Source organism: Chelonoidis abingdonii, chromosome 2 (assembly GCF_003597395.2).
Source record: "Chelonoidis abingdonii isolate Lonesome George chromosome 2, CheloAbing_2.0, whole genome shotgun sequence".
NCBI classification, from domain to species: domain Eukaryota; kingdom Metazoa; phylum Chordata; order Testudines; family Testudinidae; genus Chelonoidis; species Chelonoidis abingdonii.
The window spans coordinates 50857343-50881469 of NC_133770.1; the positions used below are offsets into that span (position 1 = coordinate 50857343).

General features: G+C 41.1%; 1 protein-coding gene across 1 annotated transcript in view; it reads left to right on the plus strand.

Annotated features, from left to right (window-relative positions):
* COL1A2 (collagen type I alpha 2 chain) overlaps window positions 1-20553 on the plus strand; it is a 46933-nt gene extending 26380 nt beyond the window's left edge. The window contains exons 30-50 of the mRNA XM_032785371.2: window positions 388-495; window positions 2273-2326; window positions 4277-4330; window positions 5013-5066; window positions 5177-5230; window positions 5337-5444; window positions 6913-6966; window positions 7078-7131; window positions 8252-8413; window positions 10037-10144; window positions 11271-11378; window positions 13387-13440; window positions 13547-13654; window positions 13835-13888; window positions 14260-14367; window positions 15068-15121; window positions 15268-15375; window positions 16626-16872; window positions 17504-17694; window positions 18571-18813; window positions 19604-20553. Of these exons, the coding sequence (XP_032641262.2) occupies window positions 388-495; window positions 2273-2326; window positions 4277-4330; window positions 5013-5066; window positions 5177-5230; window positions 5337-5444; window positions 6913-6966; window positions 7078-7131; window positions 8252-8413; window positions 10037-10144; window positions 11271-11378; window positions 13387-13440; window positions 13547-13654; window positions 13835-13888; window positions 14260-14367; window positions 15068-15121; window positions 15268-15375; window positions 16626-16872; window positions 17504-17694; window positions 18571-18813; window positions 19604-19750 (2232 nt within the window). The 3' untranslated portion in view covers window positions 19751-20553. The remainder of the gene's footprint in view (window positions 1-387; window positions 496-2272; window positions 2327-4276; window positions 4331-5012; window positions 5067-5176; window positions 5231-5336; window positions 5445-6912; window positions 6967-7077; window positions 7132-8251; window positions 8414-10036; window positions 10145-11270; window positions 11379-13386; window positions 13441-13546; window positions 13655-13834; window positions 13889-14259; window positions 14368-15067; window positions 15122-15267; window positions 15376-16625; window positions 16873-17503; window positions 17695-18570; window positions 18814-19603) is intronic.
* Window positions 20554-24127: the final 3574 nt, after the last annotated feature.

Sequence of the window (24127 nt, forward strand, 5' to 3'; positions counted from 1 at the left end):
GATTCTAAAGAATCAGGGAAATGGTTTTGATTTGGGCCTTTTCTCTAGTAGAAAATTGAGGTGACATGGGAGAGGGGGGCAGGTTCCTGGGCAAAATGGAAGATTACTATTCTGGAAGATCAGGCTGTTCACCTGAAGCAAAATTCAGCCGTGGAGTGAACAAGCGCTACTCCACTGCCTTCAGGGAACTCTGTTGAAAGCAATGAAGTTGCACCCATCTACCACAGGGATAAATTTTAAAAAATCTTCTAAAATTTGAGGTGAACTATTTGAAAATAAGAATGATTTATTGAGTCAGTCCTTTCAAAAATTAGAAGAAAGATAATTTTGCTGAGACCCTTACAGGACAAATCATTCCTTTCTTACATGTTCCCTTGTTACTGCTAGGGTGAACCTGGCAATGCTGGCGCCGCTGGTGGTCCAGGCCCAGGCGGCTCTGGTGGAATCCCAGGCGAGAGAGGTATTGCTGGTGTCCCAGGAGGCAAAGGTGAAAAGGTAAGTCACCAGTTTCAACCAATTTCATTGCAACTGAAACACATGTGCACAGTTTGCAGGGGAGAGGGGGATCTGTTTGTTTTTTTAAACAATTGAACATAGAGGTCACCTGAATATAACTTTTACCAAAGCTGAAAAGTTATGTGAAAAGTATTTCACAGAAACCCACCACTAGCACATGAGTAAATGGGCTATTTCTCAACAGTCATGATCTTGTGAGGTGCTGAAAGCCTCCTCTCTGAGGCCGGCACCCTTGACGTACCCTTGGGACTCAGTAGGAGTAGTGGTCACTCATCACTTTTCAGGACTGGGCCCCATGAGTTTACTGAGAAATATATTAAACTTGTCTTAAGTGAGTACTGATTACAGTCAGAATGGAGCTATGTAAAAAGGGCTCCGCCTACTTTGCTACAACTCATTGAGGGCTGAGCACTAGTTACAGGACCTGTAATATTTGTGATATGCAGTTAGCAAATGGAGAACGAATACATGTAGGCAGTTTCATACTTACGGCACGGTATTTTCCTTCATCTGGCTGATCCATTCACAATTTTATTCTTGGGAAATGAATTAAGAAACTCTTATTTTAATTTTGGAATTAGGAATGCCCTGTAGTTTGCCTGAGCAATTCACCCCATTCATATTACTACTGTGTATAAAACTCAATGATGAACTGCAAAATCTAGTATCATTTTGTCAGATACTCCAAATGTGAAATGCCTAAGTGTATGAGTAATCTAGGTATCCAAGGGGAATCAGAGAAATATCTCAGCAACCAAAGCCTTTCTCGGGCTGTGAGAGTATGAAATCTTGTGGATGCCCTCTAAGCCTGAGGTTGGCAATATTGCTTCATTTGTTTTGACAAAAGGAATCAAATGGCATTCAGCTAAAGATGCAGTCAAAAAGGGATGAGGCCTGGAATTGCCTGACACTCTTTATAAGATACAGTATCCAGGTAGCTGCCATGTGGATCAATGCAAAGCATAGTACATATTTGAGAAGAACAATTAGGGCTGAATCATATTCTGATTCCTTGAGGCTACAGTGATGGCCAACGACTGTCCTTGTTGTGACCCTCGTTCACTATGTAACCATTTATATGCTCTCATTGTGTTCAACAATTATTTTTCCTGCTGTAAGCATAAAGTATAATGCGGATTCCCAGAAGAATTTGTACATACAGCTTTTATGGGCCAAAGGAAAAGGGGGAGGGAGCAGCCTGATTCATATCTCACGTTGGTGCAAGCCAGATTGAGATCAGTAGCAAGTCCTTCAACTTTTTCACAGCTGTAATTTGTAACTGAATCTTTAATCCCATTCAAACACACTGTCACCTGGGAGGAAGGTTTATGGCTATGGAGCAGGATTTCCATGTTGGGAGAAGGAGAGCTGAGCTTGCAACTCTTTTAACCTTTCTTTTGTGCTTTGTCATTCCTCTTCCTCTGCAACTTCACTCCACAACTCACTGCTTAGCACAAGCAATGGCACACTCAGCAATGCATTTGCTATTAAACTCTCATTCAGGAGAGTCAGATTTCAGTCTGCATGTTAAAAAGAGAATGTGCCCCAAAATGAAGATTTCCTTCTGCACTCAAGATACACATACAATAACTGCACATGAAGGAAGGAAGGAAGGAATTATGTCTCCATGTATGAATAAGAATTGAGTGGGCACCATGATGATGCAGTTAGAATAGAGAGTTTAGATCTCTTTTTGTCTCTGGCCTTCATTAACAATATAACATGATGGGGTTTGTTTGTTTGTTCCTATTTCCAGGGTTTACCAGGCCCCAGAGGCGAAACTGGGGCAACAGGAAGAGATGGCTCTCGGGTGAGTATATCAAGTCATTCTGTTATCACTGAATTTAGCTCCAGACACTTCAGAAATGCTTCTGTTGAAGGGGAATGAACAAGATTTACAGGAGCATGTTCAAGCCTTTCCCAGAGTCTAAGATCTGTTCAGGTTTTTTACAAAGTCAACAACAGGGCTGGCTCCAGGCACCAGCTAAGGAAGCAGGTGCTTGGGGCGGCCAATACAAAGGGGCAGTATTCCGTCGGCTGCTGGGGCGGCCCATCCGGGTCTTCGGCGGGAATTCGGCAGCTGGTCCCTCAGTCCCTCTCTTTCTGGTTGAGCTGCTGCCAAAGAGGAAGAAAGGGAGTGAAGGACCCGCCACCAAACTGCCGCTGAAGAATGGAACGGCATGATCGAGCTGCTGCTGAAGTACCGCCAATTGACTTTTTTTTTTTTCCTGCTGCTTTGGGTGGCAGAACACCTGGAGCCAGTCCTGGTCAGCAACAAAATGGTGTTTAGACTTCAGCTCTCCATATTTTAAAGACAAGCTTTGAAATACACCAGCAAAGTAAAATAATAACTTTATTGAGTGATACTGAGAAGGATTAATCAGAAATCCCAGCTTTCTCTAGTGGAAGGGAACCAGAGATGTCTCAAGACACTAAATGTTTTGCATTAATGAACTTAAAGATCTCACACTTCATTGCTTCCATAGGCTGAGCTCCTTGAACACCCCAGGGACTCCTTGCATCCCTCCATTTCAACCTCTCACAAGCTCCCTGTATGCCACCCTCCCATCCCCCTCTATTTCAAGACTCCCTGCAATTCTACCACTCCTTTCCTCCCATGCCTGGGCTCTGTGCGCCCTCCCATTCTTCTCTTCCCCTCCATACCAGGGTTCCCCATTCTCCCCCCATGCCTGGGCTCTGTGTGCCCTCCATTCCTCCCTTCCCCCATCACCAGCACCATTTGTATTTCTTTTCTTTCTGCTTGGTGATAAGTCATTCAGTGTTTTTAACCTGTATTGGAAGATGGACAGGGCTGAGACAGTGTGGGAAGGTGTTGATGGCTGCCGTAAACTGGTTTTTTGTTGTTGTTGTGTTTTTTTTGATCTATAGACAATTACAGACATGACTGAAGCGGACAGTTCTGTTAACCAAATACCAGGGCCTTTGTGTGCCCCCCATCCACTTTTCTGATTTTCACAAAAATCAATAGCGTTCTGCCCACTGACGTCTAGAACGCTCCTTGATTGGATGCTGCGTTTTTGAGTTATCCCGTTGCATACAGACAAATGCCATTGAGCTGAGTAGAGGGCCTTGCTTTACTCAGACAGTTATGCAATGTCACATTACCCTTTATTACAAATATTCACACTATATGGGCCTGAAACTGCAAACCCATGAATCACAGGAGTAAAACTCATATGAGCAAGTAAGTCGTTCATTGAAGTTAATGGGTCTACTCAAGTAAGGTTCCAGGATCAGACCCTATATATCCTTTATACATTAGATGAAGTGGAAAAGGGGTAAACAATAAACATATACAAATTAAGAGCCCAACCCTGCAATTGTTCAGTGTGTGGACTCCAACAAAAGTCAATGAGAGTAATGAGTGTAGATCAATGGCAGAAACAGTGAGGTAACAATAAGCTCGTTTTTCATTTATTCTAATTGAAGACCTCTTGTACCGCAAAGGCACATTAGTTTTTTCAAGAAGGTGCTGATTTTAATGTGAAGGCTCAAAGAGGCCTTGGGATACTCACAGTCCACCTGGGAACTTGTACTCTGGGAGGAAGAGTAATGAAACATTTTTTCCTTCCAAATTTTGCATCATATAAGTTCATAGCTAATAAAACAACATTGTCACACTGCTGTCTCCAGAAGGAAGAACAGAAAGGAAAGGCAGTGGAGCAGAAAGAAGTCTCTCTTGCTTGTGGGAATGTATGTAACCAGAAATCATGCCATGTTTCTGTTTTTTCCTCTTTAGGGTGTTCCTGGTGCCATTGGATCCCCTGGCCCTGCTGGTGGCCCTGGTGATCGAGTATGTCTCTGTTTGCTTTTTTGTTACCAGTGTAACTTTTGCATGAACATTTAAAGGCTGCAGGGGAAAACATAACCAGTCTCTGTTGAGAATAAAAAGAAATTTCATTCTAGCTAGCATTGTAAATAGACGTTCTAAATCTTTCATATACTGCCCATATTGGGAGGGCTACCAGAGGCTATAAAACCTGCGTGGCAAGTGAAGAAGGATTGCCACAGCACTGCTCTGTCCTAGGCAAACAGGTCAGGGTGGGAAGAATTGTAGGAGTATAATGGGCCCAAACATAGAGAAGGTTCTGGACTGGGCTCTGCCTTTCTGATTGCACACTTAGCATTCTGGTGGGGAGGGGAGCATGCAGGGGTGATGGAGGAACACATATCAACTCATCATTGTTTTGAAATACACCAGCATTTAATTCTTGGTGATAATTTCAGGAAATGTCCAAAAACCATGTGAAAAATGCAACTCAGTAGCATTAAATATGTGAAAACTGGCATATTTCTGATGAAGAGTAATATCTAGTGGTGATCTCTTCTCACTTGCAGGCATGGGGGAGATGAGTACATAATTCCCTCGTTAAACAAAGATAAGGCCATATTATCTAGAGTAATCCCCATTCTGCTTACAGTCAGTGTGATGCCAATGGCACATCACAGTGAAAATGTTCTTTGGTATGTTTTAGGGTGAATCTGGTCCTGCTGGCTCTGCTGGCCCTGCTGGTGCTCGTGGTGCTCCCGTAAGTAGCAACTTAGAGAACATTTCCAGATGCAAAAATGCTACATTCAGAAAACTACTACTCTTGAGTGCTGACAGCTTTATTCCTGGATATTTCTTATCTCACTCTAGGGTGAACGTGGTGAGGCTGGTCCTGCTGGCCCTAACGGATTTGCTGGACCTCCTGTAAGTACCAAGTGTACGATTCACTGTCAAACGCTGCAACATTCTGTTGTTGTGTTCCTTCAAAATATATTTTAAACATTTTTTTTATTCCTCTCTGTGTTTTTAGGGTGCCGCTGGCCAAACTGGTGCTAAAGGCGAGCGGGGTCAGAAAGGACCTAAGGGTGAACTTGGTCTACAGGGTGCTATTGGCCCCGCTGGCAATAGTGGACCAGCAGTAAGTAAACTGAAGTTACTATTAAAATACACTGACCCTTGATGAAACTATGCAACCAGGACAGCTGGCAAGTGGGCTTTGAACTTTAAACAGTTTTGTTTTGTTTGTTTCTCTCCAAGTTTCACACTTTCAAAACTAAAGTTTTAAGCTGCGAGAAGGGTGGTGATTCTGGTTTGCAAGAGTTTGTGAGAACTTTATCTTCAGTTTATTTGGGAAACTCAAATGAATTCCCTTGCCTCCAATGTCTCTGATCTTGATTCAAAACACTGAAACTTTGAGTTAAAAGCAAAACCATAAATGTGTCCCGGTTACTAAAGACCTGAGATCATCAATACACCTGCAGTCAAGTTTCTTGTTAACAAATTTTAATAGTTGTGATAAAGATTTTTATTCATTTCTCTTAACAAAAGCTGTTATAATTTACACAGTCTGTTTATTTCCCGTTTATAAAAATGCACCTAGCCAAGACTGTAGGCTCAAGTGTACAATTTAATTTTTTAGAAGTATCATAGAACAAAATTCAGGTTCAGCCAGGATCAATATTAAATTCCTCCTAACACAAAACCCCCTTCACTTTGTTCATGTCCACTCAACTGACTCCTTCAGACAGAGGTTAGGAAAATAAATAAGTTCTGCAACATGCTATGAAGGTCAATATATTGAGGCTGTGTTGGGCCAAACAAAGAGATGTCTGTAGGTAAATTCCAAAGTTGAGGATCCCTCACTAATGGCATCCTATCAAAGATAAATGTGTTCCTTAGGGGCTGGACTTTCAGACCCATACTCCTCTTGTACATGTGCACCTGCACATGTGGTTTTGATGGAACCGTTGTCACATCCAAATGACGTAATGTAAGACATGGAAACTATGTTGAAAAGATGCTGAAAGTCAGGACCTAGATCTTTAACTATTCCCATTTTGAGACTTTACAAGAGTAAATTTCTTTATGGGATTGTTTAGGGTTTTACCCTTCTCCATATGCTTCTAGCTAGAGCAGTATCCTGCCTTTGCCTTATTCAATCTATATAGAGTTGTTGTAATATCCATACAACACATATGTAAGTGATTTCTTCATGCCCTTTGCCAACTAAGCCATTGCTATTTTGTTTTGTTTCTGAGTTTGTGGGTGTGCATGTAAATTGGAAGCCAGTTTAAATTGAAAAATTTTTCACTTAAAGCCTGAAGCCCTTGCTCAGTTTGTACCAAGTCCTTGGTATGCTGACTTCCATGAGTTCACCTGCATAAGGTTTGAGTGAAAGCTAAGCAAAGGAACTCAGGATTTGTTCCCAGTATCCAAATATGTACTCTGATATTGGAAGGGGTAGAGCAATCCTGCTTCCATTAAAGTTGATGGCAAAACTCCCATTAATTTTAGTCAGAGTAGGATTGGGACCTTTTTCTATATCTGGAACTTTGGAGGTTTTTTGTTTTGGTTCATTGTTTTCCCTTTCTCCTCCACGCATGTAGGGTCCCGTTGGTGCTGCAGGTCCTGCTGGTGGTCGGGGTGACGCTGGTCCTCCTGTAAGTCTTTAAGCTTCTTACATCTCCATTTTCTCTTGACTTTGAATCATCGTTCAATGATTCACCTTCCAATGATTCAGCCCTCACCTTCCCCTTGATTTTTATTTATAGGGTATCACTGGTTTCCCTGGAGCAGCTGGCAGAACTGGTCCTCCCGGCCCTGCTGTAAGTAATTGGTGAAGGTAGTTTATCAGATGACAGACAGGCTGAACCCCATTATGGACAAATCCCAATCTCAGTTCCATCTATATAAATCATTGACGTGAGAGGAGTTAATCCTGAATTACACAGGTGTAACTGAGATCGGAAACAGGCCCTTAATTACTTAGCACCAGGTGTTTAAACGTGCTTAGGTTCATAGAGTTGCAAATGGGTACTTAGAGGGAATTTCAAACCTCCCTTCCCCCCCCAATTGGGAGTAGGTGCCTAGGCACTTTTGAAAATCCCATTAGGCATCTGTCTGCATTTCTAGGTGCCTAAATTCCTTTGTAAATTGTGTCTTTTGTGCTAGTTTCTGCCACCTGTATTCACACTGAGTAGCAACTTACTCTGGGAGCAGCTCCATTAACTTCAATGGGAGTGTTCCTAGGGTAAGGCCGTCTTCAGCTTGGGAAAGAGTGGCAGAAAATCACTTTTTGTCCACATTTTCAAAACTGAAATTCTGCCCTCTTTAAATTGCCCTAAGTTGAGCACTCAAAAATGAAGGGACCCAAAATCACTAGTTCCTTTTGAAAATTTGGACCCTTAAGCTCTGGGTGCGAAAAATTTTTCTTTAAGATCCAGTATGTAATCTAATAACACATGCAAAGGCTGGCACATGCATCATGAAGGTGCATCCATTCATTTGAGGATCTTTTTTTCCCTTGTCTGACATTCCTGTATTTAATTATGTTGGATATCACCGCATGTCTGACAGAGCTAAAGGCTGCTTTAAAGGGTCCAGCCAGACTGGCAGAAGAAAATACCCTGTTATAAAATTGATTACAATAATGTGAATAATCACAGCCAGTAGGCACTGAACCAAGACTATAGTTTATTCTGGGGCAAATTGTACCACTCTTATTCATACTGGGTAGTTCCATTGATTTCAGACATGCATGGTGAGTAAGGGAGGGAGAGGTTGGAACTTCTTTCTATTGAAAGTTAGACCCCCCTAAATGCCTTTGAGGATCTGGGCCTAAATCCCTAATAAACTATTGCTGAGTGCCTTTTTTGTTTCATTGAGAAATGATGAATAATCTCTGTCTCTTCAGGATAATGAACTAATGCTTATATTTAATCCTAGGGTATCACTGGTCCTCCTGGTCCTCCTGGCCAATCTGGCAAAGACGGTCCAAGAGGCACACGTGGTGATACTGGTCCAGTTGGTCGTCCTGGTGAACAAGGTCCCCTTGGCCCATCTGGTTTCGCTGGTGAGAAAGGTCCATCTGGAGAGCCTGGTGCAGTTGTAAGTCACACAACATCTCTTCTCATTCCTAAATGTCGCTTTTAATGTAAATATTACAAAGCCCAGTACAGGTCTTGTGCTTCGGCAGTTTTCTCTTTTAGCCTCTATCTGGCAAAGTGTGTAAACTCATGCTTCCCTCTGAGTATGTCCCTAAATCCCGCTGAAGTCAATGAGACTTAAGCACATGCTTGAAGTGAAGTACATGCTTAAGTGCTCAGTTGAATCGGGGCTGTGAAAGGCAAAGTGTGTTGTAAGTTCTCTGAGTCAGCTTCTGCTGCCTTTACTCCTGCTGAGGAGTATGTTAGTCTGAGAACACCTTTCTGAGACCAGGGGGGCTATTTGCAGAGGAATGTACTGTTCGGTCTGAGTAAGGGTGACAGAATTTGGCTTCTGCCATTAAACTATGGGGCAAGCATGCTGCTTTTCCACACAATAAAAGACCAAATATGATGCTAAGGAAGGCATTTGTAATTGTATGTTTTAGACAATTTCAGGTCACTTATGCATCAGAATCCCTAATAAGTGGATGGAGGTCTAAGTGATCTAAACTGTAGGTTTAAAGTTGTACAACAACAACAGAATTGATCAGCGCTCTTCAGCTTGCACTCACAGAATTACTAGCCCTGCTAAGGCCAAAATGATATTTTGAGGTCCTAGAGTATAGGCTACCTTGGATTATCACTGTCTACTTCTCTATCAGTTATTCTTTCCATGATCTATTTTATTTACAGCAAACAGTTAATTCTGTTGTGCTATACATATGATTTGTGCATGCAACTGACAATAATGCTAATGAAAGCTGTGTAGTTAAATCTTTATGCATCACACTTAAAAAATTCTCCCTTATATCTAGTGTAAATCTTTGTAGAACATTTCTGAACAAGAAAATCTAATTCTGTATTGGAAATATTGGATAATGGAGCTATAGGCCTGATTCCCCACTACTTTACACCTAGCATAGTCATTTGCACCTGACTTAATAACATTTTACACTCACATTGCATAGGCATAAATGAATATGGACCCTAGCTGGCTGTTCTTGGACCAAACCTAGCTCTCCCCTTCACAATTTCAGCAAAATAGACTAGTACAGCAAAGGACCCTCAACAGCAGAGTGTACGTTCACACTGGTATCTTTAAATCCTTCCAAAGACTAGAGGATCAGTTTTTGTACTATAACATCTCATTAAATAGATTTATACTATCACTGTACTGAAAAATACCACATTCTTTATGCACAGCCCTCCTTCTATGGCATGCCAAAGGCATGGGATATTACAAGGGCTCAGCAGAACATGGAGAAAAATAAATTTTTCACCAACAAAACTTTTCATCGGAAAATATTTTTGTTGGAAGAGTTTTGAGCAACTATATATATTAGAGACTTTAACTTTGAAATGTAATGGAAAATACAGAATGTCTAATGTCTCTTGTATGGGAATTATTGCTGAGAACTATGTAGTGAGATTCCTCTGAAAGCACTTGGTTCAATTATGGGATCAAATCAAATTGCAAAAATTTAGTGTTGGTAAAAAATCCATTCAGATTTGCAATGCCACTGCAAAGCTCCCTTTTCTATAGACAAGGACCATAACATTCGATGTTCTCTTCTTCCTTCCTCAGGGTCCTCCTGGTACCTCAGGACCTCAGGGTATTCTTGGTGCTCCTGGTATCCTTGGTCTGCCGGGCTCTCGGGGAGAACGTGGTCTTCCTGGCATTTCTGGAGGAAATGTGAGTCCAGGACATCCATTATATTGCTTTTATCAAACAGCTCCAAAGATAAAATTGACATTTTCTTTAACATTTAATCTAGGACATATAGAACCAGATTCTGATCAATGGAGCCAGAACAATGTAAAATTGGTGTGAGATCAAAGAGTGGCTCACTATATTTAATGCTTGCTTCAAAGACACAGTAAGACTGATTTTGAGATTTGGGATTTAAAGTATAGGAGAACCTCACTAATGCTGACTAATATACTAATCTGTACATTCCATCCCTTAATTTGCACCCCAGAAAAATCCCTTCTTACATTTTGGTATGCCTTATCCCCTGTTCTTTTTAATTTTGTATGTTTACTTTCCCACTAATTGCAGTCCACAGTAATTGGTAATGGATCTCTCCATCATTAATGTCAATTAATGAGGTTCTCGTTTACTTTGTGTCCCATGGGCTAAATCAAGTCAGTTATACACTTATGAATTAAAATATTCTTTAGATGACACACAGATGCTCATGTCACAAATCCACCTTCACCAAAATCTTAGAGAGACAAGGTGGGTGAGGTAATATCATTTATTGGACCAGCTGCTGTTTGGGGGAGAGACAGGTTTTCAAGCATATGCCAAGATTTTGCAAATGGCAGCAGTCTAGGACCACATGCAAAAATCCAGTTGCAACTTTGTGTCTAACTCGCATGTAAAATTACCACAATCACTCACACACACATACACCTGGATATTGTGCATTTCAACAGTCATTTTCAACTGTAACCACCTTATTTGTGTCTGGAAATGAGGACATCAATTAGGCATGCATTTATAGCTAACCCTCGGCACTTCCCCTTTTGAAAACCTGTTCCAGGATGTGTAATATTAATTTTTCACTATAAAACTTTTCTTTCCCGCATTGGCTGGGGGAGGGAGAAGACACAAAGCATGAAGTAAAGAAGATTGCTTTTTTGTAATCAGATGCATATTTGTTTCTCCAAATTCTGCTTTACTTCTGGAACTCCTCAAAGAGATATTTCTTCTATGGGTGTAGTTCATGGGCAGAAATAAATATTCAGAAAAGTGTTGCTTGATAAAGCCAGTATGTGAAATGTAATACAGTGTCCTACTATTTTTCCCTTCCTAGGGTGAGCCAGGACCTGCTGGTATCTCCGGTCCTCTCGGTTCACGTGGCCCCTCTGGCCCCTCGGGTTCTCCTGGTCTGAACGGTCCCGCTGGTGAAGCTGGCCGTGATGTAAGCTACATTATATATCGTTTTAGGGAAGGTGGGTGGTAGTTCAGAATAATGGGAAACATATGTGCAAAAACAGGACATTGCTGGAGAAAGTTCTGCTAGCAAAATTACATCCTACACAGTTTTAGGTGCAGATTAAAGCAGGATCCTTGGAAATCCAGGCCCCACATCAGTGGGGTCCTAGCTGGAGCAGTGAGTCCAAATCATAGTGGGAAGGCAGTCAGCTTCCCTCACCTCCTATGCTGCAAGCTCTTCCGGGCAGGGATCATGTCAGAATAGGGCCTCGAACATGACTGGGGCTCCTGGGCACTATGGCAATATGAGCCAAATCAAGGACTCAGGAGTGGGAGGAAGATAAGAGTCCATCAGAGGAGCTGAGAAAGATAATCTATCCTGGGGATAGAGGACTGGGCTAGAAGGAAGAATTTATCTGGGAGGCTGGTTATCCCATAATTTTTAAAGTACTCAAAACCAAACATCATTTAGACATAATTCACCCCTGCAGCATTTGTATCTCTTATAGTGAGTTAGTGAAATGTAAAAATAACATTGAATGAGGAATGCAATACACATAATCCTAAAAACAAAGTCTTACCTTTGAATTCAAAGCCAATGTTAAGGGACAGAAATTAAGCTCATACCTCGAGCCTTCAGAATGTAAGCTGTTAATGATTGCAGAACACCTAGCATGTTTTAAGCACTATCAGAGAAACAGTGGGAGTTAACTGCATAATATCTCCCTATGTGCTTGAATTGACGGGAAAGAGCCCAGAAAAGGTAAGGGTTTCAAAATGACATATGCCGTCTAAAAACGTTAAGGAGCAGACTATGGCTTTTAAGCCACACTTCTATGCAGTGGACAACATTAAGCCATCTGTCCAGGAGGAGCACCAGAGAGGCACAATCAGTGCTGAAGCTGCTTCTTGTGCACTAGAGAGAGTGTGGGGGGGAGCCATCTGCTCCCACTGATGTACTGGCCTTGTTCTGCAAGCTGGAAGGGAGGGCTATTGTTCCACCTCCTCTCTGCCCTCTTCCCCTTCCCTGGGGGGGGAAACAAATCCTTGAGAGAGGAAACTCTTTGCCCAACCATGCTGTGAGGAAGGCATCTTGCCTGGCCATACAGCAGCCATGCATAATCTAATCCTCTGGGTCATAAAAAAAAAAGTATAAATAAGTTATTCTGCCTCCTATAATTGTAGAATAATCCCCTCAATTGGTACACATTGGTTAAACTTAATTGATAAGTTTAAGCGATGCCTCAGGTTATTAGATGCTCACAGGATCACAGTGTGATCAGAGAACATTCACTTTATTTCATGAATTTCTTAAAACATAAATAACTCTATGATGTTCACATCAAAATAACACTAGTTAAACATCCATAACATCAGGGAAGCAGCTGAAATCAACCAAAAGGTCACAGAGGAAGAAATGTATGCTTGCTAACACGAGTTGGCACTAATGAAGTACGACAAATAGAGTAATTGGGCCATGAATCTACTGTTTGAAGTCTGTGTAATGCATTACATTGATTTCACCACTCCCTTGTCAGCCCTCACCACTGGCACTTTTTTCAAGTAAGCAGAGTGCCCTTTGCTAGGGTGCCTGTTAAGTGAAGGCTACTGCTATATTGATATGAAGATCATTTGAAAGGCTGGAGGTGAAAAACAATTTTCTTCTTCTACTGAATCTGGCTCCTGCCTTCTAAAATATTTGAATTCCATCCGGTCTTTTATACGACTTGAACAGATTTGAAATGTCTGAGGATGGCTTTTATACGGCACGTAAAATTGTACAACCTATCAGTATCCATCCAGAAAGTAGGTAGCAAATATAATACATGAAGTTTGGCTTTGGTTGGTTGATTGGTTGTTTTTGTTTGTCAAGATTTGTGCTGTCTTTTTTGGTTTTTTATGTCTGATAAGTTTCATATTCACAAGGAACAGCAATAGGATGCACAGCTCTCTCTTGATAGTAGGGTGACTGGTTTCTTATGCTGTTTTAACAGGGTAATCCTGGTAATGATGGTCCTCCAGGCCGTGATGGCGCACCTGGTTTCAAGGTAAGCTTTCTCCTTTATTTCATACTTGTGGGAGGTATGTGTCGATCCTTATAAGAAGCCAGTATTGATACACTGTCTGCTTCCTCTCACCTTCCCTTGTCTTTAGGGTGAGCGTGGTTATCCTGGCAGCAATGGTCCCGCTGGTGCCGCTGGTGCTCCTGGTCCTCATGGTTCAGTTGGTCCTTCTGGAAAGCCTGGAAATCGTGGAGAGCCTGTAAGATAAGACTTTAATTTCTCATATTACTTAAAAAACACTTGCTAGTCCATAAAACAGATCTTAACCATGGAACGCTTACTGCTTACTTGTCCTGGCAACACGTAGATACACGGGGCACTGAGCTTTTCCATTTATATGATGTTATAGCTTACATATATTTTTTTGTGTGTGTTTCAGGGTCCTGTTGGTGTTACTGGTCCTGTTGGTGTTACTGGTGCAAGAGGTCTTGCTGTATGTAATTTTTTTTAATCTCTCAGCAAAAAAATTTAAGTAGGAAATGAAAATGTATGCTTCATTGCTCATTAAGGACCCAATCTTTGGCGACAGAGTCCTGAGAGGAGCATTATGGATTTGAAAATATTTATATACCTAGAATCGTTCAAATCTAGATCTGTATCTCCCTCCCTTGGGACTGATCCACACTCCCTTGAGCAGATTCCACATGTGTTAATAGAATCTATATGCAAGTTTCACGACAAAAATATGACATACTGTAGACTACTTATAATTCATTTTCCTGTCGGCTAACTATGTCTAGAAAACCTTTCAAAACATTCCATTTTATGTTTCTTTTTTTCTTTTGTTGTGTTTTTCTTCTCCAGGGCCCACAAGGCCCACGTGGTGAGAAAGGTGTAGTAGGTGATAAAGGACCTAGAGGCACACCTGGTTTTAAGGGACACAATGGATTGCAGGGTCTGCCCGGTCTTGCTGTGAGTAAACATTTGTAATAATTTAGAATGGGGAGCACAATGGAAATAAATAAAATTACCACAATGTATAAAGATTCATATGTGCAACTCAGTAGGCTGACACCACCCCGCAAATCTTTCAAAGGCTGTGAAATATGCCTAGATAGTTTAGTGTTTGTTGCCGTCCACATAAAATATCAATTTTTAAAAGGCCTCTAAAACTATTCCTATGAATGTCATATGGCACTCTTGAAACATAAAGACACAATTTTAGAGATTGGTTTTGAAATGTGACCAACATTATATTTAAAACCATATTCATTTATTATAATACAATATTTACCTGTTTCTGTTACAATGTTATAATATTTTAGCACAGAAAAATGCAAGATCCTCTTATAGATCGTATTCTCTTTAAAAATGTGACATTCCTTTTAAGAATTTTGACCTTTAAATAAAAAACTCTTTTATTTATATAGAGGAATGTTACTGTCTTAAAACATCTTCCTTAAATTCCAGTTGATTGTATGGTGCCTTTCCCTCCCCATGCCCCCAAGAACAGCTACTTTAACTCTTACTGTACTTCACTAAGGAGGCAGGATCAATATCAGCTTCCCATTCTCAGAGCTCCAAGCCTTGGGGCACGGCTGACCAGTATCATGTTAATATAACTGTGTATCAGTGTATTTAATCTTGGTGTGATTTTTCTTTTTTCCAATAGGGCCACCATGGAGATCAAGGTGCTCCTGGTTCCACTGGCCCTGCTGGTCCAAGGGTATGGGAATTTAAGTGAATACTCTCTATTCATTTGGAATATGGAAAGGGCAAGTAACCCTCTCCAATGCCTCTGACGTTTTAAAAATATATTCCTACTTCTCTTGTATTGTTTACGTTCATTAAGAAGTTGTTGTTCTGTTGTAGGGTCCTGCTGGTCCTACTGGTCCTCATGGTAAAGATGGTCGCAGTGGACATCCTGGTCCTATTGGACCTGCTGGAGTGCGTGGTTCTCAGGGTAGCCAAGGTCCTAGTGTAAGTTTGATTTTTTTTAATTTTTTTTTGGTGATAAATTAAGGGCATAAGCTGAAACCATCACTTAATAGCCTCAGTGGTTGGCGGGGGCAGGGGAGTAGGAGTTAAGAAGAGAAAATGGAAGAGATTTCTATGTTACTTTTTTCTCAAACAGGAGCAGACTTTTTATTTCACATTCTAACATGTTTCCCTACAAAATTAAGATTTGTTGCAGGATAGCATTAAAGACAGCTACAGTACAACTACTTATGGGGGCCTACAAATGAAAGCACAGAACTAAGATTCTGAAGAGCTGAGTCCTGAGTCTTGGTTCTGCCATTGACATGTTTTGTGACCTTGGGCAAGTCACTTAATCTTTTTGTGCCTTGGTTTCCCCAGCTGTAAAATAGGGATAACTATATTGGTCTTAATTTGGAAAGCCCTTTGAAACTCTCAGATTAAGAGCACTGTATACATGAAAAGTGATATTATTATTATTATTATTATTCCTATTCCATAGTTTGACTATATGTCTGATTCTGGACCTCACATTTCTGGCGTTCCATTCAAACATTTAAAGTAAATAGTCACGTAAATTAAATATGGGCCTAAGATGAGAAGACTGAACCAGCTGTTCATTTTAAGTTCTCACTCTTTTTATACGAGAATACCAACCTTAGAGTCCTAATTGCAGAGTCCTTATCGAAGTTGATGACCGCTTACTGCTTGTAGCCAGTGAGTACATACACAAAGATGATGCAGTGGCCCTAAATCTTGCATCCGTTACCCTTTTACCCAGCAATACCCATCACAAAGCAGTTCCCTACCAGCTATTTGAGACTAGAGCTGAGGGTCCTGTGCCTTAGGCCACGTCTATACGACGCGCCGTATCGGCGCGTTACAATCGATTGCTCGGGGATCGATATATTGCGTCTCATCTAGACGCGATATATCGATCCCTGAGCGCGCTTACATCGATTCCGGAACTCCACCAAAACCAATGGAGTTCCAGAATCGACATGGCGAGCTGCACACATCGATCCCGCGCGGTGAAGACGGGTGAGTACATCGATTTTAGATAACCGATTTCAGCTACGCTATTCTCGTAGCTGAAATTGCGTATCTAAAATCGATTTTCACGCTTCGTGTAGACCTGGCCTTAGAGTAGGGCTATTCATGCAAGTAAGTATTGGATGTAGTGTGCATATCAGTGCAGTGCCCAGACTTATATAATGAGATACTCTTTGTCTTCTGACATTGAACCTCTTTAGGGTCCACCTGGTCCACCTGGTCACCCTGGCCCACCTGGCCCCAATGGTGGTGGATATGAAATTGGCTATGATGCTGAATACTACCGAGCTGATCAGCCATCTCTCAGACCTAAGGACTATGAAGTTGATGCCACTCTGAAATCATTGAACAACCAAATTGAGACCCTCCTGACCCCAGAAGGCTCCAGGAAGAACCCAGCCCGCACCTGTCGTGACTTAAGACTCAGTCACCCAGAATGGACCAGTGGTACGTTAATGGTAGATGGATGCCTCTTCTGGTTCGCTGGTTGTGTTCAGCTTAGTAGCATTCTTTCTGTGTGGTTTCCTGATTGACTATGGCCCGATGTCAGCAGTTTTATTCTTTATGGGTGAAATGTACCCCTGTGCTGAGAACCAGCACAAGGCATATACACTTGAAGTCTTCTTAAGCCCAATTAGTGGTATTGAAGTGGTGTATAGTACTTGGACTGGCCATTGGCCAGAGGGTAAATTTAACTCTTAATCCTCTGGACAGGCAGTGTATATTATTAAACTAATAAATCATTAATGAAACAATAACTCTTACCTGTACTGACAGCACAATTACACAAGCTCACCCTGAACAGTTTCCCTTCATTTTCACTGTGGTGCAATCCCTACCACAAAATCAATATGATGTATGCTCAGCATTCAAAAGTAATGCAGTGTCACACATTAGCAATATTCAAATACAGATTTCTTGCGATTTGCAGGTTGCCACTGTAATATTGTACACAACTGTAGTATCTATGTTATCCCTCTGGGTATTTATGCCATGTCCATTACCATAGTAGCTGAGTGCCTGCATGAGGCTGAATGTATTATTAGTGATCAGGTTGCTTGGGTTTTTTTTATGACAGGTTTCTACTGGATTGATCCCAACCAGGGGTGCATCATGGATGCCATCAGAGTGTACTGTGACTTCTCCACTGGTGAGACTTGCATCAATGCTAATCCAGAAACCATCCCCACTAAGAACTGGTATGTCAACAAGAACCCCAGGGACAAGAAGCATGTGTGGTTTGGCGAAACTATCAATGGTGGTACACAGGTGAGTGTCCAAACAGTGCAAACTCGAGTGAATTTGTTTCCTACAGTGCTGTCTAAACAGTTGCCTGCACAGTAACCCTTTGCAAAAGCACAGACTAATGAAAACACTTTCCTAGTGGAGGGACAGGAAGGAATGCACTAGCCTTTCATCTTTGGAGAGCAGAATTCAAAGTTTGGTTTGGTCACAATTGCAAAATGGGATTGTTGGAATCATCCTAGTTTCCCTTTGAGAACATTATAGACTCACAACACAGTTTATCATAACTTAACATGTTTACTAGTTACTGCTCAATGGAAGCCTGAAATTGGTATATAAGGCATGTTCCAAGTCAGTATGGGGATACAGGTGCTGAATAGGAATATGTATCAAAAATCCATGTGGGACTTTTCTTACATTTTTGCAAACTTTATAATTTGCAGTCAATTTATCTTTAACGTGTTGCTCTGACTTATATTGGACACGCTTGGGAAGACCTTTACAATATAAACACATCAGTGGATTCTTCCTAAAGTTATGACATCGTAACTCTTTGCACTGCCATAATTAAAAGAAGAAAGATGCCCACCAGCATGTGGATGTTTTCATTTGTCAATTCCAGTAATATAATGAAAAAACCAGACACATAATCCCCAACTGTAAATAATACCATTTGTTCAGTTACATGGATCTAATTAGGTTATTTTTTAACTGAGTAGTTTTAGTCTTGTGGTGAAATCTCAAAGTGCTCAAGATCACAACCCCCTGAATTCCATGGTTTTCACATTCCTGTAGCATCCCTGTTCACTTCAGACACATGCACACACATCCTGTGAGCATATTATATCCCATTACAGTTCAACAAATATTTCATTTAGAGTTCTTCCCTCCTGTTTTTAGTTTGAATACAACGAGGAAGGTGTGACCTCCAAGGACATGGCCACCCAACTTGCCTTCATGCGTCTGCTGGCCAACCATGCCTCCCAGAACATCACCTACCACTGCAAGAACAGCATTGCATACATGGATGAGGAAACTGGCAACCTTAAGAAGGCTGTTATACTGCAGGGATCCAATGATGTTGAACTACGAGCTGAAGGCAACAGCAGGTTCACTTTCAGTGTTCTTAAGGATGGCTGCTCTGTAAGTACTACTGGAAGCGTGGTTTCCTGTTTACTGTAGTGGTAGAGCTGGATATTGATATAGAGCTAGATTACCAATCTCCTCTGCAGGACATTAGTCATTAAAGTTCATATTGTGTCAAAGATAGTTAGTCTCTACTGTTGAATCCTACCACCCTCTCAATAGGTGTGCACAGGCCAAAACACCAATATATCCCACTTTCACTGTACAGGGGAGCTGGAAGGTGGAGAGCACATTATAGGCATTTCACCCCTCTACATACCAAAGAGAGAGCTGCATGCAGCTGTCTAACCCAGAGTACAGAGGGAATGATGTGCAAATGGGAGAAATGGCAAAAGTCCACACATGCAGCATATCCAGTAGTCCAAAATCCTACACTTGCTACTTCCCCATATCCTGCCTAGCCACTGGAAAGCATCTCCATACTATCTGCTTCAGGCAGAAGCTGAGAATCCTGTTCTTCAACCCTTCATTCAGTTCTTGGAGCTTAATGACCAATGACTGTGGCAGTGTCCTCTCTCTGAGGATTTGATCTCTAGTGCATATATTACTATATTAAAGACAGAACACAGAATCTGCTACTCTGGGTGATCAGATAGCTGATACATTAAGTTAAAAGATTAAAATAAATGTTTCTTTTTATGAAAGATATGTAGTTCGGCATCTAACTGACCTGTGCTAGCAGAATTGGTTGTAACAGATTTCAGAAGATATTAAATTCACTGGAAGAAATGTTGGTACCATAAACAGCACAATAATTCTTCTAACTATCACTATTATTATCTTACAGAGAAAGACCAATGAATGGGGCAAAACAATCATTGAATACAGAACAAATAAGCCATCTCGCTTGCCCATCCTTGACATTGCACCTTTGGACATTGGTGGCGCTGACCAAGAATTCGGTTTGGACATTGGCCCAGTCTGTTTCAAATGAATGAACTCAAACTAACTTAAAACCAAAAAAAAAAAAAAATCTCTTTGCCATTTTCTTTTTTTATACTGAAAGCTGACTCCTTCCATTTCTTCTGTTCATCTACTTGCTTAAACTCTGGGCAAAAGAGAAGGAGAAGGATTGATTGGAGCGTTGTGCAATGCAATTTAATACAGCCCCAAAAGGACTCAGAAGTCTTTCAAGATTTTAACACCTTGTTTTGGGAAATGTCAGCCTTTGTAAAAAAACAAAATAAAAAATAATGAAAGTTTGCACCACTTGTGGCCTTTGAATATCTTCCACAGAGGAAGTTTAAAACCACAACTTCCAAAGGTTTAAACTACCTCATACACTTAAAGCCAAGTGTGATCCACATTCACAGTAGGTACTTCTCCATATGATCTGAGGTGCTTTTAGTCCCATTCGTAATACAAAGGTGCTAATTTCAGTATGATAGAGGATCTTTCCAATACTTGAACTTTGATGGTGCTAGCAGCATTTGAAATAACACTTTTCTGTATTAAGTTGTATTGTTTCTTTGAAATTTGTCTCAAAATTTTAGTCAGAATGTCCCATCTTACCCCCAGATTAAGCATGTGGATCATTTCTCTCCCCTCGCCCCATCTTCATCCTCTCCTCCAAATTCAGGTGCTCATGCTTTTAAATCTCATATTCATCCTCTACGATGGGTAAAAAGAAAGCATCATTTCTCAAAAAAAAATTGTACCTATTTTGTATATGTGAGATGTTTAAATAAATTGTGAAAAAATTGAAATAAAGCATGTCCAGTGTTCCAAAAGAAACCATTGAATGAGTAAAGTTCCTTGCTTAAGTGCATCAATAGATATTTGTACCCAGTATCTGCATTGTTAATTACCTGGCTTCTTAAAGCAAAAAAATAAAAATTAAAAAAAAAAAAGCAAAATACAGCACTTCTGCTAAAATATCTGGCTACACCCAGGCCCATATTTGATTGTTCTGAATTATTTGTTTGCTAAATACACTAAAACTTTCATTGAAAGCCTTCTTGAGTACAGTTAATAGTGTAGCAATAACACAATGTAATGTATTAAGTGCCAATTAATGCTCACCTTTTTTCTATAAACTATAAATGTGATATAACCCAGGGTCTGTCCTTCTTTGCTAAGTCTTTGATTAATTAGTTAGACAAGAGTGGGAATATGCAATCAGATCCAACATTAGATCTAGGGGAAAAAAATATTTTCTTTACTCCAGATAGCAAAATACTTAATTGTTTGATCATGCATACCCCGCCCAACTGTGAAATGAAATGGCATTTTAAATTATCTTATTTTATCTCTGCGCGCACGCATGCGCACACACACACACACAGTCTTTTCTGCTCTTTCTGGCATTTAGTCTAAGCAGCGAGGAAGTTGTTTTTCTGAACTAAGCATGCAATACATTTACATAGTTTCATTTGTCTGTCTCTGCCTGTTTGTTGCAATGAGATATTTATTTGCTGTATTTCAAGACCATATGGAAATAGCTTATTGATATGTTTGTCTACTGAACTCTTCAGTTCAACATCTCTGTTATGTAAAGTCTACAGACGATTTGGCAGCACTAGGTATCCTGGTGTGACACTATTGATAATAAGCAGTAATGGATTGTTGCCTTTCTTAAAATATTAAAGAGATTCATGGCCAAATGCCACCTGGGGTGGAGTGGGTGCAAAAAGTACAGAAGGAGCACGGGGATCTGCATCCCGCTCACTCTCTGTATCTGACAGCAGCAGCAAGATTGGATTCTTGCTTAGCACTGATGAAGGAAAAAGACAGAGGACCCAGTTTCCCTGGTTCCAAAGGGTCATTGTTTCCTGGCTGGTGACAATCTGTTGAATCTGCTATTGGTAGGAGCTTTGACCTTCTTGAATACATATGCAGAAGTCAAAATAGGGAACTATTTAAAAAATTGTTCTCTATATTATTAGAGGATGTTTTGCTAAGGAGGATGTTTTGGTAAGCACTAACAGTACCTTCAGCACCATACAAGACACAAGAGATGCTACAGTCCCTACTAGGGTGACCAAACAGCAAATGTGAAAAATTGGGACAGGGTGGGGGGTAATAGGAGCCTATATAAGAAAAAGATCCAAATAGCTGGACTGTCTCTATAAAATCAGGACATCTGGTCACCCTAGTCCCTACCTCAAGGAATTTACTGTCTTTGTCTTTACATAGCTGGACTGAAATTCTGACTGGATTAGGATTTCTGGGTGTCTGAGATTAGGACGGCATTTCAGAGACAGACAGCAGCATAGAACACATAAGGACAACCAGAGGAGACAAAGCAAGTGGTGAGATGGTCTTTGCTAACAGATATTGTGTGAAGGTAGATTTGCAGAAAGTTTACAGAACAAAGCTCTCTGTAACCAGAGTGGAAGTACCATTGGAGAGGTGACACGCCTCTCTGAACAATGTGGAATCCAAAGAGAGAGATCAAACTAGAAAGGGGTGATGAGGGGGAAGGGTGTAACCCCACAGTCTGATACCAAAAAAAGGAACCCCTTTCCAGCCTTGTTTCTGGACAGCTGAATAAGACTAAAGGCCCAATTTCAAAATGCGTTCTTTATTTGTCCACATTTTTACATGTCAACAAATGGAGCCCAAATTCAGGCTGCTGAAATTATGGCCCTTTGAGTCTAAGGATCTGAGTAAACTGATGAAATGGTCACGGCCAGTTTAAACTCTACTCAGTTTTAAAAATAGGTGAGAAGTAGTTTCACATACTAATCCTGCCCCACACCCCACCAACCATTTTCTTATTTTAGTTCTACAATCATATTTTCCTATTTTAAAAAATATTTCCCCACTGATGTATGAAATACAGTGTTTAAAACTGCAAATATTTTGGTGCTTACCTGGATCAGAGAGAGGCCAATTAGTTTCTAGAAAGATAGAAGTAAAAGGATCTCAATAGGGTATAAAATTTTTCCCATGTTTGAGTGCCCCTAGGTGCACCTATGTACCTCCAGCATATCTGCAGACCTTAGGATGGCTGCAAAGGTGGCTAGTAGAATTAGGCACTGGCCCTATTCATCTAATTAGCGTTTTGGGGAAGAGACCAACACTAGCTCAGCAATCATTTATGTGCTTAAAATAAAGTGATTAAGGCTTGGGTTTTGAAAGTGGCATAAGAGAGTTGGGCACCCAATTCATAATATCTGTGAAATTATATTCTAGGCATATAATTGTTGAGCTGGTTCAGGATGGGATTAGTTTCTTGCTATTCCCCAGATATTAAGGAGCTGGATCGCATTAGTGCCTAACCCCACCAGGGTTCCTTGCAGACTCCCTAAAGTGGAGTTTCTAAAACCTAATCTAGTTTTTTCTTAGCTACTCAGACAGTCATGTGCCTGTAGTGTGGGTGAGAGCTCCTCACCCACATCCATGTTCCTATAGTCTTGTAAACTAAAACCTTGAATGCACCCATAATGCAACCCTTTAGCACCTTTGCACTTCTCCCTATCACAGACTTTTGTAGACGTGAAATGTGACATTGGCAGAGGATTCTGTCTCGGACAAAAAAATTAGAAAACTAATGGAAGAAGACCCCTATATATTTTAGACTCCACATTGGGGCCATGAGTGAGGGAGTAGTCCTACAGTGGGGAGGTTGGACAGGGTTGATGCAAGAATCAGGATGAGGGTGGGCTGAAGAGGGTTGGTAGGGAGTCTGGGTTATACTGGGTTGAGGAAGTGTTGTGACTAGGTGTAGGCTGGAAAGAGGGAGGGTAAAGGAGAGTCTCAGGCCCTGGGCAGATTGGGGAAGGTTTGGATGAGTTGGTGCCATGAGGTTGGTAAGAGCTGATGAGAGATCATGGGAGGGAATCTTAGGTGGTGGTGCAATCCAGGGTAGGGGAGAGGGATAATGGAGCATCCAGGAGTAAGAAGGCAGTGCTTAGCCTTGTTTAAGATAAGGAGCTGAAGATACCACCAGAGGCTGAGAGAGCTAATGGTTAGAGCCTCTTCTCCTCCCATGGAGCTCAGTGCTCCATAGGATAAAGCTGGAAAAGGAAGATATGTTTAGTTTTCTTCATCTTTCTTTTCTGGCTTGTATAACCCAGTACTTTTATGTTGATTAGGTGGAGACCTCAACTTCCTCCCCTCCTCCTCAAAAGAGAATTTAAAGCCCTTCTTCACTGCAGGCTTGGCGAACCCAAACATTTCATGCAGATGACAGAAGAAGAGAAATGAAGGCCCCTTTCCCCTTTACTTCTGGTTGAAATAGCTCACATAACTTGTAGACACTTAAAAGTAGGAGGGAAACTACAAAAGACAGCTGCTACCCACTCAGCTGCCTTCTGGCTTCTCGCCTATTCCAAGTAACCTCTCACATTGCACCCTCTGCTGCTTG